We start from the raw sequence: 21,427 nt of genomic DNA, 5'->3' as shown, positions 1-21,427 counted from the left end.
CTAAATAAACTTACCAAGTTAATTACCAAAGCAGATGAAATGACCTTGGTTTGGTATCTCCTTCTTGAATGGAAACTACCACATGGGATGGGGCCTGAGATTTGTTAATTTAAGGGTAAAAATCCAAGATTTATGAAAACGAAAGGAAAACTATAGCAAAATCAAGTTACAATACAAGTAAAATTTATTAATTATACTTCTTTACTAATTGGCATTAAAATCCCCTTGAATGAAAATTTAGTATTAAAATCTTTACATAACTTCTTTAATAAGCAAAGCATTACCGTTTGTGTTTATATTTGGTGAAATTGTTTAATCCCGACAAATTGGTACCACACCTTCAAATTTCCCGGAAAGAGAAGCAAATTTTCTTGTTTCTTTTTAGACTACTGAAATTCAGCTCCGCGTCAACACGCAATATTCAAAATTTTCTATGTAGACGAAACTATGGTTCCACAATAACTATCAAACTTGATCTGGGTTTTGCTTAAATTTCTTAAAGATCAGATTTTTGGGTTGCCTGCCCTCATCCACCATTTCATCTTTCTTGTCCTACCCTCTTCATTTCTCATCGTCTCAGATTGGCTCTGAAAAATCCCAAGAAATCCAGCTCCAAAGTTGGTTTCTTTCATTGAAATTCAGCACCAAAGTCCTGATCAGAAAATGGGTTGTTGTAGCAGCAAACCAAATGCTCCAAAACCGGGTTCTAATGGGTATGGCTTAGCCACAGGTGGTGCTTTGCACCACCAACCTTATCAGCAGCCACAGCCAGCGGTTCAGCCTCTGAAAGTCTCAGCCCAACAAACCCACAACCCACCACCACCATCCAGACTCCAACCCCAACCCCTGCCACAACAACCACAGCCACAGCCAAGGCCACAGCCACATCCACAGCCACATCAGCCAATCCCTGTTCCAATTAAACCAGCAGCAGTACCACCAAATAGCATTCTCGGGAAGCCCTTTGATGACATTAAACAATACTACACTCTTGGCAAAGAACTGGGCAGAGGCCAATTTGGCATCACATACTTGTGCACTGAGAACTCTACTGGTCACTCTTATGCCTGCAAGTCAATCCTCAAGCGCAAACTTGTGAGCAAGAATGACAGGGATGACATCAAGAGAGAAATTCAGATTATGCAGCATTTGTCTGGACAACCAAACATTGTGGAAATCAAGGGGTCTTATGAGGACAGGTATTCTGTGCATTTAGTGATGGAGCTCTGTGCTGGCGGGGAGCTTTTCGATAGGATTATAGCACAAGGCCAATATTCAGAGAGAGCAGCAGCTGCAATTTTGCGTGACATTGTCAATGTTGTGCACATTTGTCACTTTATGGGTGTGCTTCATCGTGATCTCAAGCCTGAGAATTTCTTGTTGTCTAGCAAGGATGAAAGAGCAATGTTGAAGGCAACGGATTTCGGGTTGTCTGTTTTCATTGAGGAAGGTGAGTACTGTAAATTTGTATGATCCATGTATGTTAACCATATCCAGTTACAAATTGTAGAACTAGACGCTATCAGTTTGCTTATTTAACCATCTTTTGGACTGCCAAAATGGCATGTAGTTCCTATTGGTTTGATTTATGCACATCTGTCTGTCCATTTTTGTAGAACTGATTGGGTTTCTAAATGCAGTGGTTAAAAAGTTACGAGTACTGCTTTGCTGTAAATTTTTATTCTTCTAATTTAGTTGCAGATGTTATACCTTGTGAAAAGAAAATTGTGTGGTTTCCTGGGAACACAGTATGTTTGTTAGTAAAGCCAAGGTTTAAGAGTAGTTAGATTAGTTAGCCCCTGTCATTTTCCTGCCTTATGTAGTGTTGCTAATCAGATTATGATGTTTATAAACAAATTCATTACTTTTGGAGCTTCCATAAAATTCTCATTCTTATGTGGTTGTTTTGCTTCAGTTAAGGAAATCATAGTCTGAAGATTTAGTATAGTGAATAAATTCTTATGTGTTGCGACACTTGTTTTATCTTCATCTCAGGAAAGGTGTACCGTGATATAGTAGGCAGTGCTTACTATGTTGCTCCTGAAGTGTTGCGGCGTAGTTACGGAAAGGAAATAGATATTTGGAGTGCAGGAGTTATTCTGTATATTCTACTGAGTGGTGTACCTCCATTTTGGGCTGGTAAATACAACTTCAGTGTATTTTTGCTAAACCTTCAATGTTCTCTTTGGCTGTACTTTTCTTATCAATATATCTCTCCTTTATATTTGCAGAAACTGAGAGGGGTATATTTGATGCCATATTGGAAGGAGTAATTGACTTTGAAAGTCAACCATGGCCATCAATATCAGACAGTGCCAAGGATCTAGTTAGAAAGATGCTAACACAGGACCCAAGAAAGAGAATTACTTCTGCAGAAGTTCTAGGTATCTATCTCTTAAATACTATTTTGGTTGGACTGAAAGTTTTAACTACGTAAAACATGCTGTATAACATCAACAAGCCAAATGTAGCAGTTAAACTGAAGCTGAAAGGATAATTATAAAGCATTAGAATAATTGATTTAGCATTGTGGTTGTTATTCATTAGTGAATCAGTTAAAATAAAATTCCATCAGTTTACATTGCGCTTATTACCACTGGCTCTTGTTTTATGCTTCTGTGCTTTTTGAGTAATGTTTAATATTCTGTATGGTTAGAGCATCCCTGGCTCAGAGTAGGTGGAGTAGCATCAGACAAGCCAATAGATAGTGCAGTTCTCTCTAGAATGAAGCAATTCAGGGCAATGAACAAGCTCAAGCAACTTGCTTTGAAGGTAATTACCAAACTATGTTCAAAAGCTCCTATCTATACCCAATAAAAATTGGTAAAGTTTGCATTTCAAATAGTTTATCAGCTGCAGGCTTGAAGTTTATTTCCAGAAACAGAAGCATTATATAAGCTTGAACGTAATTAAAAAAAAGTACAAAGATTTTCTTGGTATTTGTCTTGAAGGGTTCAGAGGATTCCTTCTTTCATTACCTGTCTTATTCCTTAATAATGTTGATGCCTTTTGAAAATTTCCCCTAGGTCATAGCAGAGAATCTATCTGAAGAAGAAATTAAAGGTCTTAAAGCAATGTTCACCAATATGGACACTGACAAAAGTGGTACAATAACTTACGAAGAACTGAAGACAGGTTTAGCACGTATTGGGTCGCGTCTGTCAGAAGCCGAAGTTAGGCAACTCATGGATGCTGTAAGTAACTATCAATTTTCCAGGAACTCAATTTGTTGCCGACTGTCATGCCTCGCTTTTTCATAAATGTCTGGAAATCTTGTAATTTCTGTGTAATTTCAGGCTGATGTGGATGGAAATGGATCGATTGACTACATTGAATTTATATCTGCTACCATGCACAGACAAAGATTAGAAAGAGATGAGCACCTGTACAAAGCATTTCAGTATTTTGACAAGGATAGCAGTGGGTGAGTTGAGTTTTTTGTTTTTTGTTTTTGTTTGGTACTTCCGTTGTAGTTACTGATCTCTTTCTGGATTTCTGCTCTTTTCTATTTTAGTTTATTTTTATCATAAATAAAGTTAAATTCAATTACTTGATCCAACTGGTGGAAATGAAAAACATTGGATAACTTTCTCATTATGATTATTCCATATATTTAACTTTACATACTTTTCTTGTTTATAGACATTTCAGTTGTCTTCTTTTTCAATCTTCTAAATTGTGGTGTATTGATGTTGAAGTGAAGTTTCATTGGCTTGTGGCTTGCCTAAAGTCTTTTGATTCATGAATTTAATCAAGGTGGAATTTATCCAACCTGTTTGTCAAGGGACTAGGTAGTTAATAATTAATAGGTTGATTAGACTGTAATATAAATTTAAGGAGCCAAACTGTTGTAGGGTTTTATATCTTTACATCATTCAGTCATATAAGGAAAGTTAATGAAGTTCATCACTGTCAATTTCCACTAACAGATATATTACAAGAGATGAATTAGAGGCTGCTATGAAGGAGCATGCAATGGGCGATGAAAACACCATAAGAGAGATAATTTCGGAGGTTGATGCAGATAATGTAAGTGATTTACAATTTTCAAATATCTGTAACTTTTTCTCTGTAACTTTTTATGCTGATCGATTCAAATTAATAGGACGGGAGGATCAACTATTCGGAGTTCTGTGCAATGATGAGAAGTGGAACTCAACAACCAGGAAAGCTCTTTTAATGCCACTAATGGGTGCTTCTGAATTTTACAAGCAGAAGTGAATTGTCATGGATGTGACCTGCGTTAGTGAGTTTTAACTGTTTCCCTGAGCATTATCACTGGGAGGTATGAGATAGACTAGACCGTTGTGAATCTTGATTGAAAAATGCGCAGTTTTCGCATGTGAAGATAGAGTTTGGTTTTGATTACTTGGTTGTGTTTCTCTGCCTCTATTTACTGGTTATCTTATTTTTGAAGTTCCTGTTCAATCTTGTTTTGAACTTTTTGCCTGAATATACAATGATTTTGTTTAACTGAAAAGGTTCTCGTTGTGAAATAAATGCTGAATAATAGTATGCGGACGATGAATCTGTAAGAGGAGCAATGACAGAAAACAGAAACGAGAGACAACAGGATTTTGGCAGAAGTTTCAATAATGAATGTGTGAGTGGTTAAAATGCTTAGAATCCCTTTGGAATTTACCCTTTTGTGTAATATATTGAAATCTTCCATAGATTTTCCGTAGAGCAATATAGTGGCTTACTCTGTGATCCAAATAAACCTGACCTCTTTTGTTGCTATTTTTTTCTTCCACAATGACTAATATAGGCAGCTATGATCATATAATATACGGCTGCCCTTGGATTCATGAGAAGGACGTTCTCTGTTCACTGTGAGCTTAACACGTTGGTCCGACAGGACCAACAGCTAAGTCTCTGATTGCCACGTGTAAGGAAAGGTTTTAATATCAGATGACGAGTTGAGAAATGAATGGGGCTAAAATAGAGTTTTTGCTCAAGATAGTATTAATTAATTAATTAAATATCTCGATTCTTAAACTTTGAGTTGATTTTGAATCAAATGGAACTACGTAACTCCTCCATCTCCTTCGTCTCATCGCAAGAGCTTGTAACTCAAGTGATTAATAACAGTTATTTATTCATGTACTCGACGTACTGTATTCGAATCATCTTCTCTCCAATATCGTCTGTGAAAAACTCCTCCATCTCCTCTCTTGCATGTCGTGTGAAGCTACACTGAAAGAGAGCACACACCTCAAACATCGAAAAACTTTTCATCACTGTTCACAAGACAAACAAAATAAATACACGACGCGGCCCTAGACCTACTTAGACAACCTTCAGCCCCACCCCAGGGTTCTTATTAGAATACTATTGTCTTGAAAATTAGAAAGCCAGTGAATGTGAATCAAGGGGTGTTTGTGTGTGCACTCATTATTAACAGGGCTTTCCTTTTCACCCTCCATCCAGCACTGCAGCACAGTTTCCATAGAACCCTGAAGACAGATTTGTTTATGGCAATGGTTTTGGGCACCCACAGTTGTCATAATCTGGACAACCCTCCAAGTGAAAAGACTAATCTGCCCTTGATTACGTTGGCTTCAAGCCTTGATCACCAAGTCAACGTTGCCAGGGCTCATCTGTCTTCTGCTGAAACCTGATTAGGAAAGAGCAAAGTGCCCCAGATGGTGGATTTTTGTTTAAAATTAGAAGGATGGTATCCAAGGATTTTTTAACCTTCATATTCCCTGACATAAATTGCATCAAAGAGACAAGCATTTAAGTTTCCGTTCCACGTGAGGTTGCAATTCTATAATGTTGCCCACTGACCATTTTATATGCACGTGTGCACACCATCTTTTTTATACTTGCATACCTGGGAAACAGGGGTAATGAGACTCCCTAAGTCAAGAAGGACATCAAATTACTAACCTTTCATTTCTCTAATCGTCACCCCTTGATTGTTAATTTTGCATTACTGACATAATTGTTGAATGATTAATCTGTAACTAAGGGTACCAAAACATAAAGACATGCTTTGGGTTAAGATTAATTAGCCCTTGATACAAGAACACGACACGGTACAGCTCGATTGCCATCCCTACACTAATGGAATTTTGCAAAACTGGTTTAGCATATGACAGGTTCATAAGCATATTAATCCAAATGGGAGGGAACCATACAGAGCCTGGTTGGGTCAGAGGTAAAGCAAAGAGGTAAGTTATTATATGTCTTTACTTGATGAGCAAACTAAGCATTGTTTATTCACATAAAATATAGAGAAAGTGCATAGGATGCTCTAATCTTGCATTGCTGAAATATGGGGTACCAGCTTCACCACTTCCATAAGAAGACAATGTTGTTAGATATTTAATCAGAACTGTGAGTTGTTGTCACCAAATTGTGAGACTCAAAGAGCTTTTTTGAAAAGAGAAAAAAAGTTAAATAGGTCAGAGGCCTTGTTGGGTTCTAAGTTTTAGTGTTCGTAATATAAATAAAACAAATGAATTACAGTGTTTTCAGTAGCAGTTGCAACATTTATGGGCCAACATTACTCAAAGGCCCTATTTGGTTCATGAAAAATGAGACTTAAGGATAGGAAATCAATTGCTTTCTCATGTTTGGTAAGTTCAAGTATGAGAAATGGTTGCCCGATACATGAGAAAGTAACGGGAGGAAAGTGAAGCCCTCCTCCCAACTTGAGTTTTGTTTTCCCTCCTCATGAGAAAGTTTGCGAAAATAAATCAACATTAATGCACATTTTTCATGATAATTTTTTCCATATTAACAATTAGAATTACAATATATAATTAAATGCATTCTCTTTTTATTTGATTTAATATAGGTATAATTGGAAAATTACACAAACCTTATTTTCCATTCCTACTCAAAACAAACATGGGAAAGGAAATAAAGTGATATCTTCTGGTTACTTTCCTGGCATTACCAAACGTGGGAAATGAATATTCCATTTCCCATTTTTTAGAAAATAACATGGAAGTGATTTTCTCTCAAATCTGTTCCGTGAACCAAATGGGACCAAAGTGATAGTCCTCTTCTTCACACTGGCTTTTAATTTTGGGAATGTGATTCAATCAATTTCCAAAAATGTATTTTTCAATCATGTTTTGGTATTGTTATCAACTCTGATAAGAAAAGGAAACTGCTTTTGGAAAATAGATTTCATGTGGAGCCCTGAAGTCCAGTGAGAGAGAAAGGGAGAAGTGCACGTGCAATTGCATGTCTGCCCCCTCGCGGTTCTTCCTTTTCCAATTTACAGAACTGAAACAAAAACCAAGCACAAAAGCCTCTTCATATCCCGATCACAATCACTCATTGTATGGAGAGTTAGAGATATCACTTTCTTCTTGGTGTTTCTCTTCTTACATTCCAGGACTTCAACACTTGCTCTGATCATCCTAAACTAACAAAAGTTGGTGATTTCTTCCTTCTGTTTGATTGACACTTTGACTCACTTCATTCCCATTTCAACTAGGCCTGCTCATCTAATGCATTGATATTTATTTTTGCCACTATGTATATGCTCTGTTTGATATGGGGTTGTCTTCAAGTTTAGTTCTTGAGCAATTTTGCAGTTTTGCTTCATGGGGTATCAGGGTTTTGCTTCCATATGTTAATTTTCTTTCATGATTTTCATCTTTTTATAGGATTCCTTGGTGGGTATCTTCGATTTCATGCGATTCTTAATTGGTGTTGAAGATTAAAGATTTTCAAATTGGTGTTTGGCCGCCTAATGGTGGAACTTCAGTCTCGTGCTCCCTTGGTCAATGCTTCTGCACTATGCGTTACAGAGGAAGGAATGCGAGGAGAGAGTGTCAATGTTATTGCTGAGATTTCAGCCGAATTAGAGAGAGAAAGACAGAAGAATGCAGAGCTTATGGAGAGGATACTAATTCTTGAAGCTCAAATACAGGAAAGAGATAAGGAACCTCCTCGAACAGATGGACAAGTAGGAGCACCATTTTTTGTTTGGTAGTTTCTTAGTTTTTCAACTGGTATCTGGTGCTTTATTTTCAATGAATTTTGATTACAAACTTACAGCTATTAGAGGCTCAGTTAAAGCTTTTTACTTTATGGTCCCATTAATCATGTGTTAATTTTTTATGAGAGGCATAGTTTTATCAAGCAGGATCACGTTCCTTTGGTTTTCACGTCTTCACTATTTGTTTTGACATTTTGGATAATCTGAACATGTTGAAGTAAATAAGGAGTCAAAAATGTTAGTTGTTTTATCCATGTATCAATATTGTTTTCTGTTCTTTCTTTTCAATGATCATGTTTTTTTTTTTTTCATCAATCTTTGTGGATGAGTACTGAGTGAAGCAAATGCTGATTTGAAAAGGATAACTGTTGCACTCAAGTTCACAAGTTTATGCTTGGTTTCAGGGAAGTTGTTCCAATGCAATGGAAAGAAGCTTCAAGAAGTTCAAGAGACAGAAGATAGAACTCACTAGTAAAGGGACTGAAGATAGAAATATTATCCCAGCTGAAATGGCTTCACAGAAGAAGCATGATAAGCAATGCTTGGCCCTTGAAGATCCAATTCTAGAAGACCGTTTAGTCAACTGGATGAGCATGGAGGATACCCAGTTTTTGCATTTAGAAAAAGTTAAAGATGGTGACTCAGCAGACTCTGATGATACTGATGATACTGAGGATGATTTCCGTGAAGAGGATTGTATTAATAATGATCATAAACAGAAGGAATATGAAGTTGTTGATAAGGGATCAGATGTGCCATGTACAAAGGATTTCTCAGGTGTGGGTGAGCCAGTATTTTCAAATGTGAACCAAGAAACAAATGAGCTACCTGATACAGGACCAGTTTGTAATGAGATGGAACTTACAAACCAAAACAAGAAAGAAATGAATGATTTCGGAAGTTACAATGTACCACCTAATATTCTTACTTTGGAGAAGGAGTTTCTTCATACAGGATCTGCAAGCACATCACAACAGAAAAAACCTCCAAAGGTGGCATTCTGCCCAAAAGAAGTGAAGAGAATAATTGATTCAGAATCCCTGTTACAGAAAAATGCTCAATCCCACACCATAAGGAAGATCATAGTTTTTGCATCTCTTGGTATTAGGCATGGTTGCGAAGATATATATGAGTTAGACTTCAATCATTTTAGCATTTTAAGGAAGGGAGAGCCATACATGTCTCCAAAAGATCCTGGGGTAAGAAAATTAGTATATTATGCTGTCAAAGTTGGTCTCTTCTTGCTCTAGTTCTTGTAATTGCTGTTGTCATTACACAAAATTCTTTTGATGCCATTTCATTATGACATCTAAGTGATCACCAACTGAGGTGTTTAATGCTAAGATGAATGATCTGATTCAACTCTTATGAGATAACCCTATCCAGTTGCCGGGTTATCATATGACAAGTTTTGCTTCCCAAATACAAGTTTTTGATCTTAATCATTCTTTGTTCATCATCAAAAAAGAAATTTTATTTATTTATTACCAGGAGCATGTTCTATATGAGAATCCTGGTGTTCGGAGGAAGGTATTATATCCAAATCAACAGAACCCAACATTATGTCCTGTTCAAATACTTGAAGAAGAGAAGGCTATGCGGCCATCGGATCCTGGCTGCCCATCATGGCTGTTTCTGTGCATTAAGTATGGTGGAAGGACAAGAAATCTTCCCCAAAATGAGTAAGTTAGTATTGAGTAATTGGTTTTTTGTGCGAGTGATCAAGGCCAAGGTCCCTTGTTCATGACCTATAAATATCTAAGGATTTCTACTTGCAGCTGTACTAAATTATCTGTGCATTAATATGTTTCAGATATGTGAGGCAGCGTATGGGAAGAAACAAGCTAAAGTCTTTTGGGCCACTAATGTGCCGAATGGCAATGCTAGTTCATATTCGCAGTGGAAGCTTCTTCTTCAAGGCCTTGGGCATCGCACTTCTTTTCATGGCTGGTTTTCCTGATGATCTGGTTCAAAGAGAAACCAAATACCGGAACTTAGATTTGCTTCAGAAATATTATAGGTATGCAGAACTAATATACTACTTGGAAATGGATATTTGTGGAGCAGAATGCAAGATAAGAGATGAGTGCAGTTTTATGGTTTTTTTTGTTTTTTGTTTTTGTCTCTTTGAAGAAAAAGAATGAAAAACCTATTCGGATAGTTTCGTATCTATAATTTTTTTTGGATTCTAAGCATCCTAATGCTGTTTGTGTGGTTTTCCTGAAGAGTATATAATTTTAACAGAGCATAGTTTTTTTTTTGGTTGCAGGACAGATGATGATGCTGAAGGAGAGGAATTATTTCTTCCACATCCCATGCCTTGTCATACAGTTAGATCACAACTTCCTAGTTCATATATCTGAATACTTCTCTTTTTATGTTAAAGATTGACAACTTTTAAAACTTATTAAGCATGTGTCAAAAAGAATAAGCTAGTTTTGAGTTTCTGAAGACAAAGGTTTCTGAATTTGCTAATGATCTTGTGCTCCTTCAACAGGCTAGTCCAGGTTCCCAGAAGTTGTGTGGTAAGACTTGTCCATCAAAAATGAAGGGGAAGAAACAAACTCACTCAAATAGCAAGCCTCACTATATGCAGAGGTCCTCATTCCCACAGACTACCCTTTCAACCTCTGCACCTTTTGCTCAATTTGGACTAGTTGGTCATACCTCTATTCAAACTCACACAATGGCAACATTCCAGTCCATGCCATCTCAGTCTCAGACACCATTAGATGCTCCACCAATCTCAAACACTTTGATCCCCAATGCTGGTGGTACAAATAATAATATCTCCTATTGTAGCCAAACCCCATATCATATTTTTCCCCCACAACCAGCAAACCCTTTTCTGCCTATGGTATTTTGGCCTCCCCCGAACACATTTTCTCCTGGACCTTATCAATCTAGTTATGGCTACCCGTCTTTCCCTTCTAACGGAACTTACTTTGTCAATCCACGGCCATATTACAGCCATCCCTCTTGCAGTCCTTTGATCCCCAAAATGGTAGAAGCAGTAGGGAAAAATGTTGTGGCCTCAGAGGAAGCTGATAGTGACTATGATTGCAGTTCAAGTAGTATTGAACCAAAGAAGAATTAGCAAGGTGCAATGACAGCCGATCAATTATCATACATATATGTCTTCCTTGTAAATTATCAGAACTGGAGAGAGTTATCTTATTCTTAAGAAATGAAAGAATGATGCATTTTTGGTCCTCCACTTCTCAGAGGGTATGTAATTTCCAAATTTTTGTTCAATCTAATGCTGTTCTTGCATATGCAACACTTTTCTGTTGAAAGCAATCCTTGTCTTGTGAAAACCAAATGACCTGTCCACATTGCACCTTTCACTTGACACATCACCTTCAGAGTTTTACATAGCTAAACAGAATCATTTTACTTTAAATTTGACAAAACAATCCATAATACATAATAATAAAATACATCTCCATCTCTTCAACGAATAACAAAATATAATCCATGATAATGTGCAATTGTACAAAAATAACTGCAATTCTTACTGCGCATTTCCACAGTAAAATTGATGGATAAAGATATGAGCCATGCTTCAGAAAACTCTCTTATCTGAATGACTGAGGACAACCACCTGAGCAATAGCTTATGACATGTGTCAACAAATCTCTCTCTCTAGAATACATAGCTAAAGGTATATAGATCTGATGCCTCCTGTCTCTCTTTGTCTATCTTGACATTTTCTACTTATTTAATACCTCAATATTGTGAAGCTTTTGGAACCATCCATCCTCTGGTTAATTATTGTGTCTATGCAAATCTTTCATAACCATATCCTTCCAAGCAGTGCACACATTACTATCTGAGCACCCCACCCACCAACTGATATTAATTAGTTAATTAGTGCATTGATCTGCTTAATCATATATTTGCTTACGTGTTATTGAGAATCTTATCCTTTCTATCTTTCGTCTTCTGTTTCCATTTTAATTTGAGCTACTTTTTTATTTTTTGAATGATTATAATGTATTTCCCCACAACATCATGATATCATGAATGATGCTTGATTTATAAGCATGAATCATCAATAACCATCATCATTGAAATCCATGCATCATACATGTTCAAAGTTCAAACCATCCATACATACATACACACATCCCAACATCCCCCAGGCCATCTCATCCAACGCCAAAGAAGAAAATACAAAATAAAACCTACATCAACAACTAGTGCATGATCAAAGGCTTTAGGCCAACATGACACCACATGCCTTTTGACCAGAGCAATGAACACTGCCATAAAAACAACACAGCATCTAGAAAACCCGTCTTATTATGCAGCTTGTCTCTCTCACACATTTTTTTTTCTCAGTTGCATAATCAAAGAAAAAAAAGAGTGGATCAAGACTTTTTTTTTTACGAAGTAAAAGGTTTGATCTAGTCGTGGATCTTGTTGGCAACATTGCACTGCTGCCTGATCTCTCCCTTTGTTCCTGTAAGAGGGTTGTTCTCAGAGAGAATGGTGAAGGCTCTTGAAAACTCCTTAAAGAAGTAGTCTTGGCTCTTGGCCATTTTCTTGACATAGGGTTTTGTCCTCTTGTCTGTGGCTAGTTGGTGATCCACCATCATCAAACCCTTGTTGTCCAAAATGTTTCTGTAGTAGTTGTTGTCAAATATCATGGGGGTACCACGGTCATTTCTCACATATTGAACCGCTTTGGGGTCAGGGATTGCATCAGGGCACTTCTTAAGCATGTGACCAACATGGTCAGGGTTGAGCTGAGGGTCAACTTCTGGGTACAAACGGTGCACCAGCTTCACACAGTGTGTTCTACCAACACTGTGAGCTCCTGTTAATTACGATCAGACCATAATCAGTGAAGTAACATGCATACTAATCATGTTTAATAACTTTAAAACTATGTATGTATGTATGGATGGCTGGATGGACATGGTGGATAGTGATGTGCATATATACCTAGCAGGGCAACCAGTCCAGGGGTGTCAATGCCCATGTCAGCAAACTTCTCAAGGACAGTGGACATGCTCTCATTGTGGTCAGGAAGGTATTGCTCAAGGATCTCTGCTCTGCTCCTCCTTCCATCTCTTCTTCCAGTTTTGAGAGGGATGAATGGGCCTCCTAGCTGAGAACACAGTAATTAAGTTGAAAATAATTAAGAGAATTGTACTCGAAAAATCTACCAAATCCACAATTAAAAGGTAACAGTCCTGCGGCCCCAGAAATAGATAAAAATCTGTACAAGCAGTTCAGATCTCTGTTTTACAGACCAACAGAATATGAAAAATGTACCAAAAACCACAAGAAAAAAAGGTAACAACAGCTTTGGTGGTATTCGTTGGACAAAAATCTGTGAAAATCCTTGTTATCTTTTAGCTGAAAAGGTAATAATAAAACTAGAGTTCTTGTCAAATTTTACTAAATAAAGATCAAAACCAAATTGTACCAACTTGAGATCTCTGTTTTACAGAAGAAAGAGAGTCAAGTCAAAGAAAAAGAGAGGTCAAGGAGGAAAGTACCCGAACAACACCCTCCCTAGCAGACAAAACAAGAACATCCGAACAAGAAACAACTCCGGGGCACTCCCTCTCCAGTGCTTCTTTAATTTCTTCAATGTACCTAAAGTTTCTCATCCCAAAGCTCCTGTCCATCTCCTTCTCAGACAAGGACCTCCTGGTTGAGTCCAGCAGCAGGGAAGCATCACATGACTGTAAAAATCCCACAAAACCCAAAAAAGAAAAGAAAAGAAAAGGGTTAAATAATTAACTAACAGAAAAGCAGCAAATATTTGTCAGAAATATATATATATACCTGGACAGCACAGTCATGGAAGATGTTTCTGAGCCAAGAGAATGCAGTGTTCTTGTGGCGCTTGTAGAGAAGCTTGACTTGTTCTCTGATAACATCTTCAGCCTGAGGACAGCTGTCCTTGTAAAAGTCCATAACTAGACCTGGCTCCTCTTCATTCTCAGCAAAACAAGACACTGCTGAGAAAGCTAGCAAAGCAAAGAAGAAGAGAGCTCTGGAACTCATGGTTTCTGTTCTGCTGCTGCTGCTGCTTTCACTAAATCTAAAAGCTCCTTGCCTTGCTTTGCTTTGCTCTGGGGTCTTGGCTACTTCTTAAATAGAAGAAATATGGATAAAAATGGCATTAAAAATTTAAAATAAGAGACATTTGTTGCAATTTTGGGCTCTCTGAGATGCCCTTTTGACCTTTTTCAGTGTTGTTTTCACTGCAAGCATTTACTACTAAGCAAAGGCTCAAACTTTAATATGCTAATTTTTGTGCTGGAAGCTGGCACTTGGTTACACTCGTGTCGTGTTTGCATTGCATATACAGTTCACAGAAGAAAATGCCAGGAGGGTGAGGCGTTACAATCCATGTAATATTTTGTAAAGATGGACCACAGTTTGCTTGATCTCGACCTCATCTTCAAGTATTTGTGTAAAATGGCTTACGTTACATATCTATTTTTCCAATTTTGTGTGGTCACATTTTGGTGACTCACATCACATAACTTGTTCCAAATTTCGGTGCCCATCGCCTTCGTAATTGAATTGAATCCTCGATTTAATAAATTTGATTTACAACCGATATTGGAGAGAGAGAATCGAATAATGTAAGCTACAAGTGTCTTGCTCTACTTTCACATCTGATATTGGAGATGGCATAATTGAAGGCACCCAAAAAAAGAAAATCAGTGCCAAGGCAGTGAAAAATGAAAGTACAATGAAGACACGACCATGGACGATTGATTTCAACATAATCATTAAATCATATCTATGATTTAACTTTTTAAGTGTGAGGTAATTGTTGGTTGATCTTGACCAAAATCAATCACCGAACTGACCTCTCGTGTGTTGAGGTTTTCCACTAATGTGCAAGCTTAATGCAACTCAAACAACATAAAATTACGTACCATGCATTTCTTGAAGCCAAATGTAATGCGGAAAGGCAATGACATTATGACGAAACACTATGATAACGCATGGCGGCCCACAAAAAGAAAAGAAAACGACAGAAAGCTAGCATTATCTTTCAGGACCACACACAAAAAAAAAATAATCATTCTATTCGCCAAGAATAATGATTTAATCTAGTGACTCTCAATTTTTACGTGTTTTTAGAGAAAGCCCTTGAATTTAGATCCTATTAACAAACAAATATTGTATAAAACATATGAAAATTTAAATGGTGAGTTGATGGGACAAACTAAATTTGGTTTTATTTGGTGTCGTTTTATATTAAATTATGTTAAACCTAACTTAAGCTAAGCTAATTAACTGTGCTACTCATTTGTAAACAGTAAAACACAACTATGGCTACCGACACTTCGGCCTTCAAGTTGAGAGAGAATTGTGAACATCATTTGTTGGGTCCACATGCACTGAAAGATGGAAGATGACGGGTGGAGCCCAAGAATTCTGACTCATCCTCACACATTACTTAATTAGTACACATCTTAGCTGTTAAAGATGATCATCTTTTCTTTTTTCTTTTTCGGTCAAGGCATCTTAAATTTATAATAATACATATTGGTTCTTGTTCTACAAGTTTAAAATTAAAACAGTAACATTTATCCGCATTTCAATAAATAATTTTGCATGGTTTTGTCAGATACCCCATTTCATGCACGTGCCTGTCATGTGTAGGATAACTCCTCCTAATAATAGGACACTTATTTATTTATTTTTTAATTACCAAAATTATTAAATTTACAATAGTATTAATGATCCTGTCTGAATCTGACTAACAAAGCAACAAGTAGGAGCAATTTACTATTTTTCTTTTCTTGCACGTAGAATCTCAGCAACAGCTTTGGATTATAGATTACATCATTTTTTTATTTTTATTGAGTCAATTTAATTTATTATGACCAAGGAACAAGTTCACAAGGATCCGGCATTGGATCCTGGCGGGTCTACGATCCACCTAGTATTTTAATCCATCCGTACATTGAATTACTACATCAATTTAAATGAACCGCAACCATAAACCGCATTCCAAAATTATTTTTTAGACTCGAATTAATTTGACTGTTTCAAAGTACAAAATGTTTGCCTACATGCCATCTACCAGAAAAACTTCCACACTCCATTGTATTGCCCCATTTTTTCTATCTCTCTTCTCATGTCACTTGTTAAACGAGGAGAGAGATAGAAAGAAGAGGGAAATACAACCCGGGTAGGGAAGCAGATAGATGACACAATATGCAGGCTTTCCAATTTTAAAGACCAATCTAAATTCAGAAACAACAAGTACATAAATGACAGGATATGCACCATCAGATGAAGTTCAGTCTAATAATCAAATATAAGATTATCAGAAATGAAAAATAAACTAAGATATTATCAAACAGGCCAAAACTAATCGGACCCAGTAACCTTAGTGTGCTGCCAGGAGGCCCAGGATCCCGTGAAAATGCGGGTCTTGAATAATTTTGTTGCTTACAAGTTATACAACAGACAGAGGCTTTAATTTGGTCATCTCTGGCTCTGTCTACATCTTACATCTGCAACAAGATGACGGATATGTGGGGCATACCATTTCACTCTCTCCAAATGTTCTATTGAAACTTCCCAACAATGACCTGCAAACAAAAGCAAGTTACACTTACACCACCCTCGAAACTGGAAATGGCTTATGCCTATTTATTTAATATTCATGTGTCTGAGAAAAAATACCTTCAGATTTAGCAATTTCACCTACTGATTCTGATACATGTTTAGTCCATAAACTCTCCTCCGAGTCCTTGACATTACCATGCACATGTAGCAGCCCGCCCTCACTCCTGCATTGTCAGAATTACATCAAATTGTGTACATTGGCCCATATGTTAGAGAGAGAGAGCTTCAACTGCTTATGATGCTGAAGCATCCTTTGGACATGCAATTAAAGTATTGATCTCGCATAGGAACTAATTATTTAGAGTGCTCATAAGCGAAAATATTTGCAGAAAGCATTTAAAATCAGAAAAAATGATGACAAGAACAATAAATTGACAATACAAGGACATATCACCTTAATGCCCTAACAGCAGTGACCCAGCTACCCTCACTTGTTGGAATGAGACCGAGACAGACCCGATCAGCCACTCCCTGGTGAGAAAACAATCAAGTTATAGCCACACACAGCAGAACCTCGTCTTGGACATTATCCCTGGTTTGTATACTATTATATCTATGATAATGATGAATGCTTGCACTATGTGAACACAAAATGAAGTGAAACAAAAAGCAGGTGCACACGCACGCATACACAGATGAAGTTGCATGATATCTATATCAGTTAGTAATGAAAAAATGCCAGTCTTTGAACATACTTTAGGTGCTACTGTCCGGTTATCTCCTTCAAGAATGATACACCGATCACTCACTGAATTGGCTTGCACATTTCGCCGCAGTGCCTCAACAGCATGGGGATTCCATTCACAAGCATAAACTAGTTTTGCATTGGCCCTGGTCAACCAACATTATCACTTAGAAACAACATCAGCAGCGAACAGGTGCATCTTAGGTATAAGAATGATAAAGCAATATGTATCTAGAAGATTCATCCAAGCGTCTTAAGTCTGCCAACGAATGTCACAAATGTTTTCCTATGATAATTATTCTTGAAGAGAATTTCACCTTTCCCAAGAAAAAGTAAAACTAAAATATAGAATTTAATGCATATTTTTCTTACTTGCATCTCTAGTATGAAATATGAAATCCTAACTTATTATCCTCCTCCTTTTAATAAAATCCATATTGCAGACAGACAAACAGACTCTGATAGACTGACTATTTTATGTTCTATATATACACCAAGATTTTTGTGTGTGTGCGTGCGCGAGAGAGAGAGAGAGATGTACCTGACAAGAAATGGCAGAACAAAATAACCAATTCCAGCAAACAAATCCACAACAATCTCATCTCTGCAATTTAGAGAGGCCATGCGAAGCTTCTCAGAAAGGTTGCCCCAGGAGAACATACACTTAGTAGCATCAAAAGAATAGAGAATGCCATTTTCACGATGATCAACCCATCCATTATCTCCTAGAAGAATCTCCAAAGTACTGTCCCTTGTACCGTTTGATGCAACTCGGCCCTGATGAATATATACAAACCAAAATAAGGCATGGAAAATGAGTAAACCAAATAACTACTTGAGAATAGTTTAATTTTAATGAGAAAAACCACTCTTTATATGTATTTATGTATATCACTTACTTGGCGTGCAAGGCGATGAGCATTAACTGATTTGGCAATAACACGCCAAAGCTCCTCCCGCATTGAGTCCCATAATGGATTCTTGAATGATGTTGCCGGAAGCACAACTATATCTCCAAGTCGCTCCCATCTAACAAAAGACAAAACCATTTAATATGAGTATCACTATCATTCACGGTCATTGTATCACCAGTGCAGCCCTCATCTATAGGTTTTAACTGAAAAACGTGATATGTGATATATAACTAACAAATCTTCTGTGTTATTATTAACTTAACTCCTCTTGCGTCCATACTTGTTTCCTATCCCCAAATATATACATTATCAACCTTTACTCCATTAAGACAATTTTTGCCTTTTTACATGATTTATAATCAGCTTAATTGAAAGAAAAAAAAAATACATACTTGCACAGGAGAACACAAACACAAACACAAACCTTGCTGGTAGCTCCTCTAAGAGTTCTTCAGGTAGTCCTTTATCCTTGATCAGAGAGCCCACAGCTTCATTCATTACTTTCAAGGGAGATTTGGCAGCTCTCCTGACTTCAAGGACTTCATCTGCCAGCTTAGTAGCACCACATTCCTTTAGAATGTCCAAGGCTTTTGAACAGGTGACCTCATTCAACAAACATTCTTCCCCGATAACCGGTTTAACAAAGTGATCACTCTCTCCTTCAGATAAATCTGTCAAAGGACGCTTATTTTCTTTAAATACACCTGAAAATGATCCGTTTACTGGAAAACAAATATGTAAACCACCTTTCCTGGAGTAAACCTTCCTTCCAAGATCTAACCATCCAAACTTTTTCAATATGTCCTTGCCTACTTTTGCATATTTTCTTTCGAGTTGTAGAATCCAATATGACTCTACCTGCTGACCTATGCCATTTTCCCCAGGAAAGTCACTCTCAAAATTCAGATCAAGAGCTTCAGTTAAGCTTTGCGCATCTTCAGCCTGTGGATCTTGGAATCGTCCACTTTTCTCACTATTAACCATTTCATAATGGTGAGCATGCCTTTGTCCAACAACTGGTTTAATATTATTATCTATACTCATCAGGGGAAGCAGGTTGATTTTCATAGGCTTACTAAACTTTGTTCCAAATGCATAACAAGATGCGCCACCACCAATCATAACAAGATCATCACCAACAATATTAGCTGTGCTGCGCACAAACAAATCTTCACTAGTAGATTCAAGTTTCGCATGCCTCCACACACTTTGCTTCAAGTCAAGTATTGCCAACTCTTGGCAATGTTGTCTAACTGGACAACCACCAATAACTCCAAGATAATTCCTGTATACAAACATTGAGTGGGAGAACCTTGCATGCGGACTTCTCCCAGCCACCTTTTCCTTCGTCCATTTACATGTTTGGATATTAAAAACGTACAAGTCTCCAAGTGTTTGCTCACCATTATATCCTCCAAAGATATATAGTTGAGATCCACATGCCACCATTGAGTGAGAATGTCGGGCGCATGGATGTTCCCCACTGACAAAAAATTCTTTCCACTGCAGATTATCTGTATCGAGGACATGCAAGGAAGAAGTGATTTTATCATTGTTAAGTCCACCAAAAACATATATCTTTGAGCCTACAACTGCTGCAGCATGCCGATGCCTGCTGAACATAAATATAACTAACTTAGATGCATTTTTTAGAAACAAAAATAACGACCACTTTAGTAGATTATGCAGTTAAAAGTCTCACCTGGGAGGAAATACGTCCCCAGAACATTCTAAGAACTTCCATTCATTCTTTGATGTATTGAGGACCCAGACATCACTCAAAATTTTCTCAGGGTCAGACCTGCCTCCAATAACAAACACACAATCTCCGACCAAAGAAGATGTGTGACCCAATCGTGGGGACGGGCTGCTCTCTACATTAATTGCTTTAACACTGCCAGAAAAAGGATCAACCAGCCAAGAATGATTTCTTCTTCCATGCCTTCCTATGCCTCCAAAGCCACCAAACACAAGAACACCATTCTGGTTTTTGGCTTCTAATGCACAAGCAGAATGACCCCAAAGGAAAAGATTCTCTTCGGGTTCACCAGAAATTGCCATCTCAACCACAGACAGACTACAACCAGGAACTTCCACGGACCCTGCCAATGTTTCAAAGACTCAGACTTGCTTTCACATTAAAAGGAAAGGTGTCCTGCAATACAGATTTGCAATCCACTTTCATTTTCCATCAAAATAAAGGTTGCAACTTCCAAAAAATACCACAGAAACCAAAAACACAAACAAAACAACCCAAGTAAATTTCAGAGTTCAAAATCATCAAAATTAAAATACCAGAATCAGAATGGGCATTGTCATCTCTTGCTTCCAACTCAGCCTCCCCATCTGCTACAGTCCCACAATTCGCAGGAGTCGGACCCAAAAATTCCCCCACTCTCACTCTGCAAAGCCAGGAAAAATGCTTCAGTCCGCTTCCTGTTGGCCTCCATTTTCTCGTTTGCCACCCCAACAAGGAACCTGACATACTCGCGCGATACCATAATATCGTCACTACTCCCCAGCGGCACTTCCAACCGTATTGAGCAACGTATCGCGATAATCACGCGTTTGCTCGAATTCGTAATGCCAGACTCTCTGAACCCACAAGCTATTGCCTTTGAAACCAAAGACTGAGCCGAAGCCAAGTCCTTGCACTCAACAGCTATGATAAGAGGCTCGAATCTAAAAACGAGTTCGTTTTGGTTGTCTTGTTCGTCTTTGCGAGTTGATTCGGAACGGAAGAGGCGGTTGAGGACTGAGTCGGGATCGGCCGGGTCGTGGCTGATGAAGAGCCACGTGCCGCCCAAGGCTTTCTTCTTGGTCTTGAGTTTTGAGTGTGGGGGTTGGGAGAGGATAGAGATACGGCCGGAGCAGGAACTGGTGGTGAAGTAATTTGGGTGGCTGTTGAGGGTGTTGAGGAGAGGTATGATGGGGACGTCCACCGTGCCTTTCGGTGATTTGTCTGTCTCCTCCGACTGCAGTGACGCTAGCGTCGCCGCTTTTCCTTTTCTCGAACTCCATCCTTTTCTTCTTGTTGCAGACTTGCAGCTTCTCAAAACCCTCGCAAAATCTCTAGCTCAAGCTCAACTGCTGAGGCAGAAGGAAGAGCTCGTTTGGGAAACAAAGGAGTGAGGGGTAGTTTGGGAACTAGGCGGCCCAGTTGGGAACGAGCTGCCCCATTTAATTCGAGACTGTGAGTATCATGGGCCGAACAATACAAAGAGATTTTGGTTTTTGACCCGACCT

At 38.0% G+C, this 21,427-nt stretch overlaps 4 protein-coding genes across 4 annotated transcripts; 2 read left to right on the top strand and 2 right to left on the bottom strand.

The window, feature by feature from the left end:
• Positions 1-299: 299 nt before the first annotated feature.
• LOC103324535 (calcium-dependent protein kinase 2-like) lies at positions 300-4,480 on the top strand. The gene is made up of 8 exons (XM_008226606.3): positions 300-1,450; positions 1,996-2,139; positions 2,232-2,384; positions 2,657-2,772; positions 3,027-3,194; positions 3,297-3,424; positions 3,930-4,029; positions 4,106-4,480. Exons 1-8 carry the CDS (start codon positions 664-666, stop codon positions 4,178-4,180), a joined length of 1,671 nt encoding a protein of 556 aa, XP_008224828.2. The 5' UTR covers positions 300-663; the 3' UTR covers positions 4,181-4,480.
• Positions 4,481-7,052: 2,572 nt separating this feature from the next.
• Positions 7,053-11,243, top strand: LOC103324536 (uncharacterized). The gene is made up of 7 exons (XM_008226607.3): positions 7,053-7,393; positions 7,629-7,930; positions 8,368-9,162; positions 9,455-9,645; positions 9,777-9,983; positions 10,233-10,293; positions 10,461-11,243. Exons 2-7 carry the CDS (start codon positions 7,715-7,717, stop codon positions 11,058-11,060), a joined length of 2,070 nt encoding a protein of 689 aa, XP_008224829.2. The 5' UTR covers positions 7,053-7,393; positions 7,629-7,714; the 3' UTR covers positions 11,061-11,243.
• Positions 11,244-12,000: 757 nt separating this feature from the next.
• On the bottom strand, positions 12,001-14,047 carry PRXR1 (Peroxidase superfamily protein). The gene is made up of 4 exons (XM_089047711.1): positions 13,766-14,047; positions 13,474-13,662; positions 12,914-13,079; positions 12,001-12,785 (listed from the first exon to the last, which is right to left on the bottom strand). The coding sequence occupies exons 1-4, from the start codon at positions 13,985-13,987 to the stop codon at positions 12,373-12,375; spliced, it is 990 nt and encodes a 329-aa protein (XP_088903837.1). The 5' UTR covers positions 13,988-14,047; the 3' UTR covers positions 12,001-12,372.
• A 2,197-nt stretch (positions 14,048-16,244) lies between these two features.
• Positions 16,245-21,217, bottom strand: LOC103324538 (Met-10+ like family protein / kelch repeat-containing protein). Its single transcript, XM_089048558.1, is given in 11 exon segments — positions 16,245-16,545; positions 16,640-16,746; positions 16,977-17,053; positions 17,278-17,413; positions 17,809-18,044; positions 18,167-18,296; positions 18,606-19,793; positions 19,884-20,288; positions 20,290-20,359; positions 20,535-21,177; positions 21,179-21,217. Coding segments are annotated over 11 exon segments (3,123 nt in total). The 5' UTR covers positions 21,203-21,217; the 3' UTR covers positions 16,245-16,438.
• Positions 21,218-21,427: the final 210 nt, after the last annotated feature.

Source organism: Prunus mume, linkage group LG3 (genome assembly GCF_029339155.1).
Source record: "Prunus mume cultivar Tortuosa linkage group LG3, ASM2933915v1, whole genome shotgun sequence".
Lineage (NCBI taxonomy): Eukaryota > Viridiplantae > Streptophyta > Magnoliopsida > Rosales > Rosaceae > Prunus > Prunus mume.
This window is presented reverse-complemented; position numbering and strand designations above follow the sequence as displayed.

Excerpts from the sequence above, each read along its gene's own strand:
- LOC103324535 (XM_008226606.3), top strand. The coding sequence starts at position 664 with ATGGGTTGTTGTAGCAGCAAACCAAATGCTCCAAAACCGGGTTCTAAT. Across the intron at positions 2,140-2,231 it reads TGTACCTCCATTTTGGGCTG|AAACTGAGAGGGGTATATTT; the intron begins GTAAATACAACT and ends TTATATTTGCAG. Across the intron at positions 2,773-3,026 it reads TCAAGCAACTTGCTTTGAAG|GTCATAGCAGAGAATCTATC; the intron begins GTAATTACCAAA and ends AATTTCCCCTAG.
- LOC103324536 (XM_008226607.3), top strand. The coding sequence starts at position 7,715 with ATGGTGGAACTTCAGTCTCGTGCTCCCTTGGTCAATGCTTCTGCACTA. Across the intron at positions 9,163-9,454 it reads TGTCTCCAAAAGATCCTGGG|GAGCATGTTCTATATGAGAA; the intron begins GTAAGAAAATTA and ends ATTTATTACCAG. Across the intron at positions 10,294-10,460 it reads ATCCCATGCCTTGTCATACA|GCTAGTCCAGGTTCCCAGAA; the intron begins GTTAGATCACAA and ends CTCCTTCAACAG.
- PRXR1 (XM_089047711.1), bottom strand. The coding sequence starts at position 13,987 with ATGAGTTCCAGAGCTCTCTTCTTCTTTGCTTTGCTAGCTTTCTCAGCA. Across the intron at positions 13,663-13,765 it reads TCCATGACTGTGCTGTCCAG|TCATGTGATGCTTCCCTGCT; the intron begins GTATATATATAT and ends GGATTTTTACAG. Across the intron at positions 12,786-12,913 it reads TGGACTGGTTGCCCTGCTAG|GAGCTCACAGTGTTGGTAGA; the intron begins GTATATATGCAC and ends CGTAATTAACAG.